Here is a 19,789-nt window from a genome sequence, read left to right as displayed (position 1 = left end):
AATACACACCTGATACCATGTATAAATGTGTGGGGTATACAATGTACTAAACACCCTGCTGCTGAACAAACTGTATAGGATATCTGAAAGTATCATTAAAGTCCAAAGCTTGTTGTGCTTATTTGGTCAAACAAAGAAGACATCATCTCTACAGAGTAAAGTCCTAGGTGTTAATTTAAATCAGAGAGTGGGCATATACTACAGTGGAGCGCACATCTCAACCAGCCAATCACTGACTTCATATTGATGACATCAGTGTAAAACTCAAGACCAGACTGATCAGTGGACTGGTGGGGGCAGTGGCTTCAGCTTACAGTATCAATTCAAGAAATGTAAGAAATATTCTTTCTCTCTCACACACACACACACACACACACACACACACACACACACACAGAGGTAATAGTTTGGCATGTACTTCCTTGACCTAATGGCAAGTAGAAGACATTTCAGTCCAGCGTGGTTTGCGACACACACACACACACACACACACACACACACACACACACACACACACACACACACACACACACACACACACACACACACACACACACAGCGAATGACCCTTTACATGAGTAAAGGTCATAAATTAATTTATTTGCAGAATATTTGGTTAGTATTTATGTCTAGTCCAGTTTCTCAATGTCAGGTCCAAATGGACTCTTAAGGTCTGTAACTCTGAGCGTGTGCAAATGGACCCAGTTCCATTTGCACACTCTCCTTAAAGAGTTTTCCTTAAAGAAATGATCCCACGATTTTGCAACAGATTTTTTCACCCAGTGTCAATTATCTAATGTAATCCTGGGCGCTACATTTCCTCTGCCAACCTGGGCAGGGCAGCGGACTGACCTCATGCTTCCTTCTATGCATGAGGAGTCCAAGCTGCTTCTTTTCACCTGACGGGGAGTTTCCCCGGTTGGACGTAGCGCGTGGAAGGAACATGTTATTCCGCTGGCCAAGGGGAGGTAGTTTAGAGACCAGGATTACATTTACTGCATGTTTTTTGTGAGGGTACCTACCCTAGGGGTCACAGGGAGAACATGCAAACTCCACACAGAAGGGTCCTTTCGCCCAGCGCCCACAGCGTCCCAACTCCCCAGCGGGAATCGAACCCAGGACCTTCTAGCTGTGAGGCGACAGCACTACCGACTGTGCCCCCCGCACACTCTCAGAGTTAAATAAACACAAAGGACTTTACAGTGAAAATTGTTGTCCCAGAGATAAAACATTCTGTCAAAAAGGAGACCGGCCTAGTGAATATCAAAACTGGGGGTCCTCCTTGACATTCAAAAGGTTGAGAACCACTGCTCTAGTCCGCGTGTGTCCTCCTGTCGGTGAGACTGGTCAGGAAACAGAAGCTGTAGTGCCACTGGAACACATCGCACACCTTGGACCAGAAGTGACCCGTCACGCGTTGAAAAGGCGCGAACTGGGCCAGCCAGTGATCCAGCAGCTTTAGGACCACGAAGCCCACGCAGGACAGCATCGCCAGGAGCATGTATCTCTGGGACCGTGCGTCTCCATGCGCCAGTTGCACCCGCACCGCCTGGAAAACAGTTTATTATAGTCAACTAAAACTAAACCAAATAAAGACAACTTTTTTGTTTCAATAATAATAACTATTGTGTGCTTATAAAACTAACTACAATCATTAATGAAAATGTCCTTTTCAAAAAGAATCTTCATAGAAAGAATACCAGATCCACAACAGCCCACAACACTATTTGACCTTGTTTAAACTGGGAGGCATACTATGGTCCGACGGAGCATTGGTTCGAGGTGCGTTGGGGGTCGGGAGAGGGTTGGGGTTAGGTTTAGGTGTCTGCCCCGGGGGAGGTTAGGGTTAGGGTGAGGGTTGGGGTTAGGTTTAGGTGTCTGCCCCGGGGGAGGTTAGGGTTAAGGTGAGGGTTGGGGTTAGGTTTAGGTGTCTGCCCCGGGGGAGGTTAGGGTTAGGGTGAGGGTTGGGGTTAGGTTTAGGTGTCTGCCCCGGGGGAGGTTAGGGTTAGGGAGAGGGTTAAGGTTAGGTTTAGGTGTCTGCCCCGGGGGAGGTTAGGGTTAGGGTGAGGGTTGGGGTTAGGTTTAGGTGTCTGCCCCGGGGGAGGTTAGGGTTAGGGAGAGGGTTAAGGTTAGGTTTAGGTGTCTGCCCCGGGGGAGGTTAGGGTTAGGGTGAGGGTTTGAGGTAGGTTGTCGTTCGGACCAATGCTCCGTCGGACCAAACACATGACAAAACTAAATGACCAAATTTGCTTTAAACAATTCGCGAAAACAAAAAGTCAAAAATAAAATGAAACTTTAAAAACTACTGAAAATTGCACAACTGTCATATAATAACCGTGCCTGGAACAAGGTGAAGGCCACATGACAGCCCAGAGCCACCTCGAAGCCATTCTCATGCAGCAGAGCCAAGCTGTAGCTCAGGATGGAGAACAGCTCCACCTGCAGGGCGTATCCAGAACTCCAGACATGACCGTGGCCTGGAAACAGAGGTCGGAAATGTAAGTATGCCAGACCATGTAAACTTACATTTACTCAAGCACTGTATTTAAAGGAGAATTCCATGCTAGAAGGCTTTTTTACCTTTCTTACCTTTCTTTGTAGTTGTTACGTCCCCACCAAAGAGGTCCAGGTTTTTTTTTGTGCAAAAACTCCTTATTGGCTATTTCCCCTACCATAAGCCCTCAATGAATTGCATTGAATTGAATGGGAATTGAATGGGGCTATGGGGTGTTGTGCTAATTCGCTTATTTCCATCGAAATAAGTAGTAAAGTGTGCCGCTTGGGATATTATTTACATTATGAAGAGATATATATTTAAAAAAAAATCATTTGAGCGATGGAAATAAGCAAATTAGCACAACACCCCATAGCCCCATTCAATTCCCATTCAATTCAATGCAATTCATTTAGGGCTTATGGTAGGGGAAATAGCCAATAAGGAGCTTTTGCACAAAATAACACCTGGACCTCTTTGGTGGGGACGTAACAACTAGAAAGAAAGCCTTTTAGTATGGAATTCTCCTTTAAATCCGAGCCCACTATTCAAAGTGGGATTTTAGTTTTGCTGTGACATTTTAATCTGTTTGTATAACCGCCCTTCCAGCCTAATATCCACACAGTGCTATTAGTCTGGCCATGCCAGGATACAAATTATGGTCTAATTGGTGCAATTTTGTACACTCTCAGTTCTCAGAGTTACACTTCTTCTACTTAAAGTAAAATAAAGTGATTACTTCCTCCACCGCTGGCTATGAAGTGGCTCCACACAGGAACCCAGGCAAAGATGGGCAGGGTGAACCACTGGTCCAGAACCGCCAGGGGGCGCTGCAGGGTGGCGAGGCGCGCCCACTGGATGGGAGCGTACAGGATGGCCATGATGGAGAACACGTCTCTCACATAACGGCTGTCTGCTGTCTCTGTGCTGCTCTTCTGTCTGTTAGACATTGTCATACAGATAATAGCGATTAATGATTTAAAGGTACAGGAAAAGTGATTTTCTTTGGTTAAACTAAGTGTTAAATATATTATGGCAGTATGCAGTATGTGAGTGTGTTGAGTGTTTGTTCAGTAGTAGCAGGAGTCTCTCCAGCTCTTTAATAAACAGAAAATAGATGTTCAAGTCGGGATACCAATTTTATCCAATCAGGATAGAGAACTCGGATACTAAACAAGTGAAATTGGAAGTGATGACACAACGAAATGAGCAGACATAATTGGAACTATTGAGAAGTGGGTGCTCTCTCCTGGCAACCCAGCTGTTTATTAAAGAGCTGGAGACAGGGAGGCCTGTGATTGAACACTCTACATAGCAATGATTACTGTCAAAAGTCTCATGGAGAGTCACTGACACCCAATCAAGGCAGCTTGTTCATTGGCCACGCCCAGGTGTGGGAGGCTATATAAGTAGAACTAGCTGCACTCATTCCCTGATGCGTGCTCAGATCACCACACCACCAGTGCTGTCTCCTGTCTCCCAACCTCCAGAACTACCACCTTTTTTCAACCCTCAAACCGTGTGTGTCCAAGAACAAACCACACACACATCGTGTGTACCACACACACACACCTATTAAAAAACCTGAAAAGGAATTCCTCTGCCTCTTCTGTGGTCAGCCTGGCCGGTGGCCTCGCCTGCTCACCATTACTGTCCATTACAAACCCGAACTATTTCCGAGTGCCACTCTTTCAATTACTACTATTAGCACAGCTCCAGACTTCCCAAAACAACCATGTCAGACTAATACTAGGCCTCACCTCACTCCCAGAACCCACCTCACCCCTGCCCATTTTGATAGGCTGGAATGGCTTATGGTTGACGGCATCTGGCAATGGGCCTGGTCTACAAGTTTCGCTACACCACCCTTGACCCTCATAAGAGCACCTACGGACGGCTGCACTTCGAAACTGGCCCGCGGGTGGAACCTGTAAAAAGTCAGAGCCCCCAAGCCTCGGAGACCGCATGCATTTTCCTTTCAAAAGAAACTTACCCCACCCTTACCCCTTTTCTTTCCCATACTGTACATGTTTCCCTTTTCTTTTTTTTTTTTACTTTATTTGATTTCCTGTTTTTCCTAGAAGTGTCTTTAAATGTTCTGATTAATTGAAAATGGAGGACCCTTATGTAAACAAGTCTAGTGCTTTTCGGTTTAGTCCTCAAAGTAGCAGTTTTTGTATACTTGTGTTTTCGTTTGAAATGTACCCATTTCACAGTAAGTATTGCTGTGAAATAAAATCTTCAATCAATCAAACAAACAATCAGAATCAGAATTTGTCAATATCAGCTATAGGAATTTTGTTAGCAACTAATCATTGATTGATGGTTGATTGATTAAGGAAGTAACTTTTTTGTTTAGTTTTCCTCCCAACCCCTGTTTATTCAGTAAGTTAACAGGGGTGGACAGTAGACCCCCTCCACGGCGGACCCCCTACCCAATAACAAATGCAACTGTGCAGTGGCGTGCACAGACATTTAGAGGGGCAGGTGCTCAAGTGAAAAAAGGGCACCTTGTGCAGCGCATTTTGGGGCGGGAACCCATTTTGGTGCTTTAGCTATTGAAAAATAGCAGATCTACAAGCTCATAGCGCGCCCGCGCCGGTCTGCTTTTTTTCTTTAATCGAAGAACCACTGACATAGAAACATAGCTTTAGATTGTGGGGGCCTAAATAATATAGTAGAAGCGTTTTTTATCAAGATTTGATCAATGTCACCATGGTCCACACACTACAAATTAAGGAAAAAAAAATCTTTTTTTTAAGAGCAAAATTGCCAAAAGGGCAGGTGGTGCTCTAGCACCCCCTAGTGTCTATCTGTGCACGCCACTGAATGCAACTGTGCCAGGCATACCGAAACATGAACAGCCAGTATATCCCCATCAGGATGTATCCCAGGTTGATCAGAGAGTTGCACGGCATGGCCAGCCAGCTGGGCAGATGTTCCACTCTCCTCTCCGCATAGTGAGAATAGTCCACGTCCACGTGCACGCTGTCGAACAGAGATGTCGTGCACGCGACGGCGACGCACGCGAGGTAAACCACTGACACGTGAAACAGAGCCCGCTTCATAATTAATATTATACAATATAGTTTGTTTTGAGATGTTTAGTTAGAGAGTTATTGAGTTTGTGCTTAAAATGTACTGTAAATTCTACAAACTGTTAATAAATATTTCAATCAATCAAAAGCTCGTGTGTGCGGTGCGCGCCGTCTGGTCTGGTCTAGATGGAGTTTTTGGAGTCTGGAGTCGACTGTGGTTGACACTTGTTGTTGTTCCGCATGCAGAATCACATGGTGTTGAATGCAGTGTTTCCATTGGACTACTAGGCTCTAGGAAAGTGTGTGCGCGCGCGCATGTGTGTGTGTGTGTGTGTGTGTGTGTGTGTGTGTGTGTGCATGCGTGCGCGTTCTTTCTTTTTTTTCTTTCTTTCTTTGTTATCACTGACACTGACACTAGTATTTTAAATAGATTCTTGCACTGAACATTCCAAAGACTACTGGTAGATTTACCATGGCAGAACCATGAATCTGATTGATTCATTGTGTGACGGCCAGAGTCACAATTAAGTGACTCTTAAGTGACTCTTAATTGAATAATTAACAGGCCATCACCAGGTAACGATGATTGACACCTGGCAATCTCCCTACTCAGGTTATAGTTGCCACAGGTGTGTCACTCTGGGTGTGAGAAAACAGTTTGTGTGCTGGCAGCAGCTCTGAAGGACAGTGTCCAGCACTCTGCAGTCTACCTGTTTGTTTATTTTTAGCTCAAGTTAGAGCATGTTTAGAGATATATGCACCCCCTGCAGAGCATGTTAGAGCATGTTTAGAGCATGTTTAGAGATATATGCACCCCCTGCAGAGCATGTTAGAGCATGTTTAGAGATATATGCACCCCCTGCAGAGCATGTTAGAGCATGTTTAGAGCTATATGCACCCCCTGCAGAGCATGTTAGAGCATGTTTAGAGCATGTTTAGAGATATATGCACCCCCTGCAGAGCATGTTAGAGCATGTTTAGAGCTATATGCACCCCCTGCAGAGCATGTTAGAGCATGTTTAGAGATATATATATATATATATATATACATATATATACCCCTGCAGAAGAAGGCCTGCCGTCGAGACTCTTCAAACTCCTCTGTGATACAATCCAGGGAGGAGAAGTAAACGGAGGAGGTGAATTGCTGCAGGAGGCTTGTTTGCCTCTGTTTGAGTGACCGAGTGGGACATTAAAACACACTCACAGGTAACCCAGACAAACACCAACATTTGGACAACAAACAATAACATTTGGACGACAAACAATAACATTTGGACAACAAACAATAACATTTGGACAACAAACAATAACATTGGGACAACAAACAATAACATTTGGACGACAAACAATAACATTGGGACAAAAAACACTTCATTACCAGCAAGGACAAACAATAACATTGGGACAAAAAACACTGCAAAAACAGCAAGAGGATCTTATTTTGTTATCATTAACTGAACTCTCAAAGACCAATTTTGCTTTATTTCAAAGGAGTGGTGGATTGAATTAATAACCCCATTTGTGCCCAATATTTTGAGTTGAACATTTATTGAATATATTTTGTGGGGGTTTCGTTATTTGTTGATTTTCGTTCTGAATATTGATGCTTTTTGTTTTAATTGAAAAGTAAATAATGTTGTAACCTAATTAACCCACCCCTGCCACCCCAAGCTACTGAGGAAACCGTTACAATTGATTGAAGTATTTATTAACAGATTGGAGAATTACAGTACATTTCAAGCACAATACAAAACTGTTAACTGTGGACGACACCATAAAGTATTAACACTTGTTTACACTAGGGTCCACCATGTTCAATTCATCATAACATTTAGAGACTTACAAATATACACTTCTTTATACTTAGTCAAAAACAGGAAATCATCATAGAGGAGGTAAAAAAAGGGGTGGTTGGGGGATTCAGATTTTACCGAGGCCAGTTTTGAATTGCAGCCGTCCGTAGGTGCCCTTTGAGAGCGGTTTTGAAGGAGTCAAGGGATTCACATGTCTTAATGACTGTTGGTAGGGCGTTCCACATTTTGATTTTGGTGGTTTGGTGGCATAGGAGCGAAATTAATTTAGTCCAGAACTTGCTGAGGACGTTTACATAGCCTGAGCCTGAAACACACACACACACACACACACACACACACACACACACTCACACTCACACTCACACTCACACTCACACTCTCTCACACACACACACACACACACACACACACACACACAGACACAGTAAATCCAATGGTCTTCTATCACATATCTCTCTCAAATGCCTAAAACTAAAACTCACTTTATACTCAAATCCCATGAGACGTTATGTACCGACAAGAACAAAACTATTTTATTTATATTATTCAGAAAGTTTAGTGTGAAACTGAAAGTACTGTCGGCCTGCTTGTCTGCCTCGTCACAGACAGATTCTCCAATAGCCCCGGGCCCTTCTAAGGAGTTTTTCTACTTTCCCACTTCCCAGCTGTTTGCAGGGTCCCTGTGTGTGTGTGTGTGTGTGTGTGTGTGTGTGTGTGTGTGTGTGTGTGTGTGTGTGTGTGTGTGTGTGTGTGTGTGTGTGTGTGTGTGTGTGTGTGTGTGTGTGTGTGTGTGTGTGTGTGTGTGTGTGTGTGTGTGTGTGTGTGTGTGTGTGTGTGTGTGTGTGTGTGTGTGTGTGTGTGTGTGTGTGTGCGTGTGCGCGCGCGCGCGCGCGCGCGCGCGCGTGCGTGCGTGCGTGCGTGCGTGCGTGCGTGCGTGCGTGCGTGCGTGCGTGCGTGCGTGTGTGCGTGTGTGTGTGTGTTTGTGTTTACTTGTATTACTATACTTGTGAGGGCCATTATGTTAACACATAAGTATAATATAATTTGCTCACAATGCGTCGATGGAGCATGCTTCATACAGTAGCTCTACAGTAGAGGAACAGGTTGGGTCAGTTCAACCTGTTACTTACTGTAATTACTGTAGCATCATGGAGCGCTTCCGAAAAACCCCAAACCCAACAGGATGACAGCAGAGGAGGAGGAGGGACAAAATAACAACACAGAACTCAAGAAAAGAAAGAAACACTGACACACAGAGAGAGAGGAGGAGGACACAACAAACCCAGACGTATCGTGAACCTGTCGAGGGATCGACCCGAGTGGTAATAAATGTTTAAACTTTAATCTAAAGCAAAATCTCATGACTGAAAAGGATGACATATTTCCTCAGATTCCTGTCCGGTGAGCGACATGCTTTCAAAGAAGACATGCTGGCTTTGTATGGAATCCAAGTGCCTGAAATGGCGACTGAGAACTTGAATCCATGTATACGTACTATGCTGAACTTAGACCAAACTAGTGGGACAGTAAAAAAATATATTAATTTAAAATCAGATTTTTCATTTGTATACAATCCCAGAGTTACAGACCCATAATTGTCCATTTGGTTACATTTGTACTAATATTTGTACTATTGCAACTACTTTGCAATAAAATTATTGCCAAATAATAAAAAACTATTGCCCTTGAAACAAATCCTATATAGATTGCTCAAAATGATATTGCACAATGTATACAGACGCAAACTTACATTGTACATTGTTATGCCTTATTGTACACGCCTGTGGTGGGACACTTCATAGAGGAGCATGTACAGTAGAATATGTCATAGAATGCTCACAAATAAGACAGCGATTCTGTTTGTGCGTACAGTAGTATGTGAAATCTAATTGGTGTCTCATTCTCTGTTTCTGTTGGACGTGCTGTTTTGTTCTAGACAGTGGCCAGCTCTCCACCTGGCTGCGGATCGTCAGGGACATGGACACAGGCACAGTGACGCACATCTGCTCTCATCGCTGATGATCACAGAACAATGTCCGCTACAGATGTGTGACATGCACAGATCTCAGGCCTGCTCAGATGTGGCTATACCTTCCATATCGGTGCACTCTCCAAAGCGCACAGCATCTTATGCATGGCAGACCCGCTCACCACACACTGATGCACTCTTGCATCCTCACGTGCGTGGGCATAGAAGATTTGCTGGCAAGATTGGGTCTACCAGATACATCCCGTGATTGCACACGGTCAAACGTACACGTACGGCTGTTCGGAATTCGGGTCTTCGCGCGGCTCTAGAAGTCGGTGTTCACGATTCTACAGCGAGTGCAGATAGGGAAGATCGATCTGACCACAGAGAAGACGATGAAGGTCACGGTCTGAAAATCAACCCTCACTCTAGCCAGAAGATCATAGTTGAAAACTATGGTGTGAATCTCTCAGAAATGTCAGATCCAGCACAGGGAATTCCATGTGTGGAATCAGATGGGTCCTCTCCCGCTGCCAATGTCCAATGGGAGAGAAGAAAAGCTCTACCCCCTCCCCCGGTGCCCCCCAAGACCTGGCTTAAGTCTCCCCAGGAAAGCCCAGGGTCACACCAAGGGTGTACAGGTCCCGGGAAAGAGGTTACATATTGGTCCTCTTTTCCCAGTCAGAACTCACCTACGACAGGGAAAACATTAAACCAAGGGTGTCCAGGTCCTGGGAAAGAGGTTACATATTGGTCCTCTTTTCCCTGTCAGAACTCACCTACGACAGGGAAAACATTAAACCACAAGCTTGATGCTGAAGACCCTGGGAAAGGGGATATATCCGCCACTCCATCCAATAAGCAGAAGCCTCCTGAATTGTGTCAGGTCATAATAGGCCATGGATCAAATGATAAGCCTGGAAAAGACTGCCACACTGTGGCGGCGGGGACCGTGAGCTCAGAGTGTGTGGCTGCCTCGCCAAAAGCAGGACAGATGATCTCGCCATCACTACTCCGCCCATGTCCACCTCTGAAAGCTCAGAAAATGTTCACGGTGCTGGAGGCAGGTGATGAAATGTCCAACTTAAGCAAAGTTACATCATCGAGTGCAAGTCAACAGGAAGAAGGCCCGGGAAATGGAAATGGGAAGGAAAAGAAAAAGGAGGATGAAGTGGAAGAGAAACATTTCAAGGTGATCTCTGTCGTAGCTGAGAACTCCTCCCAGCTGGGAGAAAGGGCAACATTGGGATCCATCCCTTGCGCCCCCTTGTGTCAGGAGGCGGGCAGGCCTGGAGGAGGATCAACAGGGGGGGGTAGGGTAGCACCCTTTCCGAAGCCCCCTCGCAGCAAGCGACCAGTCGCGCTGCTTCACAGCGAGATCCAGACTCCCCAGGCCCAATCCCTGGACTCAGGGAGACGAGACGGAGAGGCTTGTTCTCTCACGACAGATCATGTCCCCATCGCATCCGTCAGTCTCCCAAAGACTAAGACAAGCGTGGAGGCAGTCAGGCGATTGGAAGAACCTCGAAAGGTGCAGAACGTAGAGATCAGAATCGAGTCAATTCAGAATCGGTTCGAGGATCCTCTGGATGGAGCAACCAATCAAATACCAATGTTGAAGATGGAGTTGGATAGACTGGAGGACAGAAAAGAACACAAGAGGAGAACTGGAGGGCAGCGAGAGGAGGTGGGCGGAGAAAGGGAGGCGGGTGGTGAAATGGCTTTGGTGAGTTTAATTTGTATCTATTCTTTATAATAGGCTATTATTATAACACAGGCACGCGCACACAAGCACACATTTATACAGTGAAGACTGACCGAGGGAACCACCTATGGTAGTTACATTTATGAGCCAAGATTTAATTTATATTGATTGATTGAATACTTTATTAACAGTTTGCATGGACAAGCACAGGGAAGTACAGTAATACATGTCTGTTTTGCAGGGCGTTGCTGAAAATGAGCACCTGTGCTCAGCTACTTCCCTGGGTAAATAAATAATTAAAGAATAAATAAAATAAAAAAGTCCTCCTAAAAGGATAAATCCAATAAAGTCCATTGGCTTGTTTCCATTGATTGGGGTCCTTTTGTAATCAATTCATTGAGTATTCCATTGTACGTTACCCGTACTGAAAATAGCAGATCTCGGGATATGTAGATCTGCTTTAAATTCATATACACAGCGGCAAAATGTCACCTTCGGCCACAGAACTCCGACTGGAACAGTAATACAGTACATTGCTCAAAGCATCTTTTCTGTAGCTGTTGGAGGAGCGGAAGCTCCAGAGAGAACTTACTGTATTTATTTGAATTTTCACTAGAGGAAAAGCCCCTTGAGTTTGTTCTTTTATGCATCTTTTTTCGCAGGATGTTTTTGACTATAACCATGACGGCACAGAGGACCAGTCTGTCTATGAGGATGTGATCCTGTCAAATCCACAGGCTGATTTCCCAAGGAACCAAACAGACATGAGTGAGTTTAAACTTTGTTTGACACAATACACATGTTTTTGCATTTCTGCTGTGTCTGGACTCTACAAACTAAAGTCTTTAAACATGGGATAGAATATTTTTGCAATGATGATCATAATGCTTCCAGCTCCAGATATTGTAAGAGTTATTAAAACACACAACTTCCCATGCAAGCCCTCGGGTGGCAGGGGTGTAAAGTACTGTTTCCTAGGCTTGAACCTTGAATCCACCAGTGCACCCGGCTTGGGGCAAGCAGCTATATGAACACATTTGCCCGTGTTCGGGGAGGGAAGCTGGGGCAGTGAGGGAGGGTGATCTTTGTCTCTACACTAGCAACTACTACGAACTCTTTCAATATTCTATTTGCCACTGACTTGAAATTCAAAACACTGACTTGAACAGTTAGTAAAATTGTATTCCACTGGAGATAAAACAGTAGAGTTAAGTAAAACCCAGCAAAAATTGTAAAATAAGTAAAACACTGCCTTGAGTAAAGCTATACAGTATATGTTCTTCACAATAGACCACAGGCCTTTAAAGTGCAAAAGAACAACAGTAATACTTTCTTTCATCTGTACAGCACCCATGACTTTAAACATTTATGAAGATGTGGAGATTGTGAATCCCTCTCTCCTTGCAGACGTCTCTGCAGTGAAGGTGAGTCACTGAGCGGTTAAGTTGTGCACTTATGACTATTGACTAACAACTTAAACCCTATTATAGTTGACCAAAGTTCCCCAGGGGTCTATACTAGCTAGTCCGCCTCCATTCTTCTCTTTACGCTAAATATCTTTGCAGAAAATATCTGATCAACAAGCTCACAACATGCCGTGATTCGTTGTGAGCTTGTAGATCTGTGATCTCATGTGGTTAACCCATTAATAGCCTGGCATGGCCAGACTATTAATGGTTTATCAATATCAATCTCCCCAGGGATTTACTTCAGTCCAGAAGCACAGACCACCATGGAAACGGCATTTTCGTCAAGGTCAGACTAACCACTGCAGTCACTTCTGTCTGTGGCACATTTTAAGTATTTATCTAACTAACACTATTATATTATCCGGGGTAAATTTACAGTATAAAGTACAACAACTCCTAGTAGCATCATTACGAGCAACAATCCAAGTATGCAATCCATAATCCTTAAAAGGGTTATGAAACCCTAGGCTGATTTTATAGTTTGTTTTACTGATTTTGCAAACGTTTTGCTGTGCTGTGCACAGCCATGGCTGTGCTGTGCACCCATTATGAATTTGATTAGTTGCAGAGTTGCATCCATCACAATGTACTATGACCTCATCGCAAACTACTAAATCAGTCTTCGCTTTCATCCCCTTTGGGCGGGAACCCATTTTGGTGTTAGCATCATGTCGTGCTTTAGCTATTAGAAAAATATTTTTGGAATATTTTTAGAATCTGATCTCAGGTCAGAATGGGTTAAGCACTTTCAACCATGTGTCTCTGGTGCAGAGTTTTGGTGACATCGAGCCAAAAGAATGTCATAGTGTCAGGTAGGGGAGTGAAATGAAAGGTGTGGTATGTGTGACATAATATGGGCTTCTCTGAAACAGATCAGTCATCGCTGACTCTGGCCTCCACCTATCTACAAGTCTTTCCTGCATCCGTCTTCTTCAAGGTCCCAGCCACTGATGGGCAGATGGCTGTGACATCACAGGTTAGGAGAGGACAACCAGGAAATACTGCAGTCATCTCACTACAATAAACCAAACATTCGTTTCACTAAATTACAAGCTATAAACAGACACCGAAAACAGTAGTGCAGTAATGAACATAAACACCTCTAGGAGGACTGTTTGATTGATTGATTGAAATATTTATTAACAGTTTGTAGAATTTACAGTACATTTTAAGCACAAACTCAATACAAAGACTGTTAACTGTGAGTGGACGACCCAATTAAGCATTACACTTGTTTACAACAGGGTCCACATTGTTCAATTCATCAAAACATTTAAAGACATACAAACATTTAGAGACATACAAATAGACATTTCTATGTAGCTAAAGTACAGAACAGGAATTCATCATATGGGAAGCAAAAAAGGGAAAAGATACAATATACAGTGAGGGAAAATGGGGGGGGGGGGGGGGGGGATTCAGATTTTACAGAGGCCAGTTTCGAATTGCAGCCATCCGTATAGGTGCCCTTTGAGAGCGGTTTTGAAGGAGTCAAGGGATTCACATGTTTTAATGACTTTATCTGTATCACAATGAAAACTCGCTTTTCGAGATTTTAAGAAAAATCACACTGGTGTGAAGGGGGCGCCCACTGTGGCTGCCACATGGACATCATTTCTGAAAGCCAGACGTTGGAGGGGATAATTAGCGCCCCTCAAAAACATGCCCAGTGTGAAGTGAGTGGTGCCATGATGACATATTGGTGATTATGTCTGATGAGATGATGTATTGAATATTGACCCACATGACATCACAGAAACAAACAAAGTCACATGTTGCATGGAGCGGTTAGCACCGCTCAAAACATGGCATTTATGTACAGTATGTTTTAACCCATTCTGAACGGGCACCCATTTTGGTGTTAGCATCATGTTATGCTTTAGCTATTTAAAAATAGCAGATCTACAAGCTCATATCGCGCCACCGAGTGGCGCGATACGAGCTTGTAGGTCTGCTATTTTTTTTTTAATCGACTGAACATTTTTTAGAATCTGATCTCAGGTCAGAATGGGTTCATCAGACCAGTGTGTGTCCGGCGGAAACCTCGTATGAATCTGATCTCAGGTCAGAATGGGTTAATAATGTTATATTATGAATAAAGTCATAGTTTTTTTCCACATAGTTTGGGCCCACTTACAATATCGTCACGGCCCACCAGGGGGCTCGGGACCACATGTTGGGAATTGCTGCTCTAGCTTTTGCAGAATCTCATAGCTTTGGCTCCTATACTCTGCTTTAACCACATTAAGCCATTCTGACCTGGGATCAGATTCATACGAGGTTTCCACTGGACACACACTGGTCTGATTAACCCATTCTGACCTGAGATCAGATTCTAGAAATGTCAGTCGCTCTTCGATTTTTCAAAAATAGCAGACCTACAAGCTCGTATCGCACCACTCGGTGGCGCGATATGAGCTTGTAGGTCTGCTATTTTTCAATAGCTAAAGCATAACATGATGCCAACACCAAAATGGGTGCCCGTTCAGAATGGGTTAACGACATTAAGCCTGCTGTCCCTATTTTGGACACAGCTCATTAATGGATATTGGAATAAATAACAGTTAATTATCATCAGGGGTGCAATCAAACTAACTGAATTAAACTATTACATAAAATAATAAAGGGGAATTTAAATGTATCCCCCTCCCCCGCTCAAAAATAGCACAGTGAAAATGCTTCAGTCAGATTAACATTCCACATTTTACTCTAGCAGGGTTTCTGATCATTGATCAAATTCTCATACAACCAGTCACTCTGCCATGTCTACCTCTCTCTTTCTCTCTTGTCTCTATATTTTTCTCTCTCTCCGTCTCTCACTCTTGCCCTGTTTGTCTCTGTCTCTCTCAGGATGCAGGCACCGGTCCCAAACCGCTTGTTAAGGTCAAGATGGCTCTGAGGGACAAAACTAAAATGAAAGCAGCTCAACCGAAGGACAAGGCAGGGTTTCCTGCACAATGTTGTTGGCATGGCGCCTCCCCAGTGTCCCCCTGAGTGCCTCCCCAGTGTGCCCCTGAGTGCCTCCCCAGTGTCCCCCCAGTGCCTCCCCAGTGTGCCCCTGAGTGCCTCCCCAGTGTTCCCCTGAGTGCCTCCCCAGTGTCTCCCCAGTGCCTCCCCAGTGTCTTCCCAGTGTCTTCCCAGTGCCTCCCCAGTGCCTCCCCAGTGTCCCCCAGTGTCTTCCCAGTGCCTTCCCAGTGCCTCCCCAGTGCCTCCCCAGTGTCCCCCAGTGCCTCCCCAGTGCCTCCCCAGTGCCTCCCCAGTGTCTTCCCAGTGCCTCCTAGTGCCTGCCCAGTGTCCCCCAGTGTCTCCATTAGCAATACAAGAGCAATAATACAAATTAATCAATTATGAATTAATTAATCAAATTAATTAATTAATTAATCAATCAAATTTTTCGAGAAGGCCGCCACCGCACCCAGCACTATGCCAAAGCTTTTTCCTGCAGGAAACACTGCAAGGGAACAAATATATACTCTGTACAGATCTGATCAAACCTACTACTTGTTTATATGTTTTTGCATATTGTTTGCATACACAGGACCCCAACGGAAACTAACTGGAAGCTTCCTCCCTGCACATGATACATACAACCATGTTCATTTGCTGCTCTGAGGGCAGCCTTTGATACATACATGATACATACATGATACATACAACCATGTTCATTTGCTGCTCTGAGGGCAGCCTTTGATACATACATGATACATACATGATACATACAACCATGTTCATTTGCTGCTCTGAGGGCAGCCTTTGATACATACATGATACATACAACCTTGTTCATTTGCTGCTCTGAGGGCAGCCTTTGAATTCTGCTCACAGGGCAACCCATTCTGTACGGGAACCCCTTTTGGTGTTTTAATTATTGAAAAATAGCAGATCTACTCGGTGGCGCGCTACGAGCTTGTAGGTCTGCTATTTTTGAAAAATCGTGAAAATGCAGCACAGATCTTTGAACATATATTCTTTCAGAAGACTTTTTTTTTATTATTTCGACGTCAGGCCTAAATGGGTTAAATGCTATGCATACAACCTTGTTTATTGCGCAAGCTTGTGCAATTACTGTAATCGGCTGCGTATGTCGGTCGTATGTCGGTCGTATGTCGGTGTTGTCCGTCGGCCAATCGGAGATTGACTGATGAAATTGGCTATTTGAAATAGAATGGAGCACCTTTATTTGTAACTTTGTATCCTATATCTGAACTTCTTGATTTAAATAAATACTTTATTATAATTCTAGCTGGTAATTATTTTAGGAAAATAGAGCAAAGTCTATGAAATCTGGTCCAATCTTCTACAAATGTTGACAAATGTGTGGTCTTGTGGTTAGAGTGACAGCCCTGAAACTGGGAGGTCATAGGTCATACCAAAGACTGTAAAAATGGGACCCTTGCCTTAACATAGTTATCATTAAAACAACAACATATCAACAGTTTTGATAAAAGGTCAATGTTGTGGAGGGCTCGTCTGAGGGCGACCCAGAGAGATGGATAGAGACAAAGACGGAGAGGGTTGGGATGTGTGTGTCACCTGGCCTGGTCTCCTTTGCCACCGTGTCATTGGGACAGGTGAGGTCATGTGACAGAGGCTGCAGATGTGTATGGACAGGTGAGGTCATGTGACAGAGGCTGCAGATGTGTTTGTCTCATGCTATGGGAAATGCTCTCTGTCCAACAGTCCTCAGCCTCTGGAACATCAACCCACTCACCAGGACAGTAGTCTAGCCCATTCTGACCTGAGATCAGATTCATACGAGGTTTCCGCCGGACACACACTGGTCTGATGAACCCATTCTGACCTGAGATCAGATTCTAAAAATGTCAGTCGCTCTTCGATTTTTCAAAAATAGCAGACCTACAAGCTCATATCGCGCCACTCGGTGGCGCGATATGAGCTTGTAGATCTGCTATTTTTAAATAGCTAAAGCATAACATGATGCTGACACCAAAATGGGTGCCCGGTCAGAATGGGCTAGAGATGATAAGGTTGTCATGGAAACAGAGGCGCGAATGACGGTCAACATGTGCCAGCGAGGCCGGCTGAGTGTCCAAGAGGGAGCAAGACAAGCAGAACTATACATGAACAACAACACAACGACACATTCATGTATTAGCCATTATTCTATCCATTACTTCTTCAATTATTAGAACAATTAATGAATGCTTTGTAATAATAATCTAAATCTACAAAGAAACTACTAGAGTAAACGTAAAACTATTGGAAATTGGAAATACTCAAGTAAAGTACAAATACCTCAAAATCAAAATTGTACTTAAGTTACTGTACAGTAGGCCTACTTGAGTAAATGTACTATAGTTACTTTACACCATACACTACGTAGCCTACATATTAACACAGAACAGATTATGGGGTGAGTAGTTGTCAAAAGGCTCATAGAGAATCACTGACACCCAATCAAGCCTGAGTGAGCGGCAGGTTGTTCATTGGCCAGTGAGCGGCAGGTTGTTCATTGGCCAGTGGCCACGCACAGGTGTGGGAGGCTATAAGTGGAACTAGCTGCACGCCACGCATTCCCTGACGCATGCTCAGATCAACACACCGTGCGGTCTCAACCTCCAGAACTACCACCTTTCTTCAAACCTCAGGCTCAAACTGCGTCAAAGAACAAACCACACACACACACACACACACACACACACACACACACACACACACACACACACACACACACACACACACACACACACACACACACACACACACACACACACACACACACACACACACACACACACACACACACACGCACACACCGTGTGTACCACACACACCACAATTGCCCAGTAAATTGCCACACCGTGGCAAAGAGAATCCTCTGCCTCTGCCTCCTTTCATTCCCTATAATGGTCAGCCTGGCCGGTGGCCTTGCCTGCTCACCTCTGTCAGTCACTAACCTGAACTATTTCCGAGAGACACTCTTTCAGTAGTGATATTTATCCCTGTAAAAATGTTATGGACATTCATGTGCGAAAATTATACAATCAGAAAAAACTAGATTACCAAAAGAAACCGGTTTTTAGCTACTATATAGCTGCACTTCATCAACGACACACATCATGATCAGGCTACAGTCTGCAATACCATTGTTCCTCCACAAGATGGCAGCGGAGTCACGGTGGCCAAGAAAGGACAGCCAACACCAATAGGCCTCTCTCTCTCTCTGTCTCAATCACAAGCACGCACACACACACACACACACACACACACACACACACACACACACACACACACACACACACACACACACACACACACACACACAAATTGCAGGTACGCTGTTGATAGTTGATAGGTATTGATTTATGTATGTGGGTGCATGTGCATCTGTTTGTTCCAGGGAGAGCCACTCACTTTGATAACAACCCCCTCCCCTTAGCCCCCCCCCTCCTCTCTCTACACACACACCCTCATCTTTGATTAAAGAACAGGATAACCATCCTACACACACACACACACACACACACACACACATACACACACACACACACACACACACACACACACACACACACACACACGCACACACACACACACACACACACACACACACACACACACACACACACACACACACACACACACACACACACACACACACACACACACACACACAAACATTTGTATTACTATACTTGTGAGGGCATCAACATTTTAGGACGCCCTTGAAAATAGCAGAAAAGTGGCCAAAGGACTGCAGATCTACAAGCTCACGTTGTAGTGAGCTCGTAGACTATGTAGCCTATATCTTTCAGTGCGTGACATTACCGCGCAACTAAGTATAAAATGGGGGAGAATCCTAACCCTTAAAATTAACCACTAATCCTAAAACTAAAACATGTTTTTTTCAACCATGGTCAACTCAAAATTCTTCTATACTTGTGGGGACATTTGGCCCTCCCAAGCATAGTACTTACAAGTACGTGCACGCACGCACACACTCACGCGCACGCACGCACACACACACACACACACACACACACACACACACACACACACACACACACACACACACACACACACACACACACACACACACACACACACACACACACACACACACACACACACACACAGGCACTTAGTCCAAGATAGATGAAGACATGGCAGAGAGAGAGAGAGAGAGAGAGAGAGAGAGAGAGCTTTACCAGGAAAGCGTGGAGGCACATTAAGACGTATGAGCAGAGCTTGTCAAGCTTTCACAAAGCCAATGAGGAGGGGGGGGGGGGGTGCTGTTCCCATGGAAACTGAGCAGTCAGCACATCTGTACATGTTC

At 44.4% G+C, this 19,789-nt stretch overlaps 2 protein-coding genes across 2 annotated transcripts in view; one reads left to right on the top strand and one right to left on the bottom strand.

The window, feature by feature from the left end:
- Window positions 1-657: 657 nt before the first annotated feature.
- tmem187 (transmembrane protein 187) lies at window positions 658-5,574 on the bottom strand. The gene is made up of 4 exons (XM_083764599.1): window positions 5,345-5,574; window positions 3,234-3,433; window positions 2,341-2,477; window positions 658-1,549 (listed from the first exon to the last, which is right to left on the bottom strand). Exons 1-4 carry the CDS (start codon window positions 5,560-5,562, stop codon window positions 1,313-1,315), a joined length of 792 nt encoding a protein of 263 aa, XP_083620725.1. The 5' UTR covers window positions 5,563-5,574; the 3' UTR covers window positions 658-1,312.
- Window positions 5,575-8,544: 2,970 nt separating this feature from the next.
- The window catches only part of LOC310859193 (uncharacterized protein), a gene marked incomplete at its 3' end in the record, with an annotated part of 16,385 nt that continues 5,140 nt past the window's right edge, over window positions 8,545-19,789 (top strand). Inside the window, exons 1-8 of the mRNA XM_083765594.1 lie at window positions 8,545-8,671; window positions 9,286-9,959; window positions 10,047-11,044; window positions 11,686-11,791; window positions 12,371-12,447; window positions 12,724-12,778; window positions 13,365-13,468; window positions 15,343-15,437. Of these exons, the coding sequence (XP_083621720.1) occupies window positions 9,794-9,959; window positions 10,047-11,044; window positions 11,686-11,791; window positions 12,371-12,447; window positions 12,724-12,778; window positions 13,365-13,468; window positions 15,343-15,437 (1,601 nt within the window). The 5' untranslated portion in view covers window positions 8,545-8,671; window positions 9,286-9,793. The remainder of the gene's footprint in view (window positions 8,672-9,285; window positions 9,960-10,046; window positions 11,045-11,685; window positions 11,792-12,370; window positions 12,448-12,723; window positions 12,779-13,364; window positions 13,469-15,342; window positions 15,438-19,789) is intronic.

The sequence above is a fragment of the Protomyctophum parallelum genome (genome assembly GCF_964188405.1).
Source record: "Protomyctophum parallelum genome assembly, chromosome: 5".
Lineage (NCBI taxonomy): Eukaryota > Metazoa > Chordata > Actinopteri > Myctophiformes > Myctophidae > Protomyctophum > Protomyctophum parallelum.
This window is presented reverse-complemented; position numbering and strand designations above follow the sequence as displayed.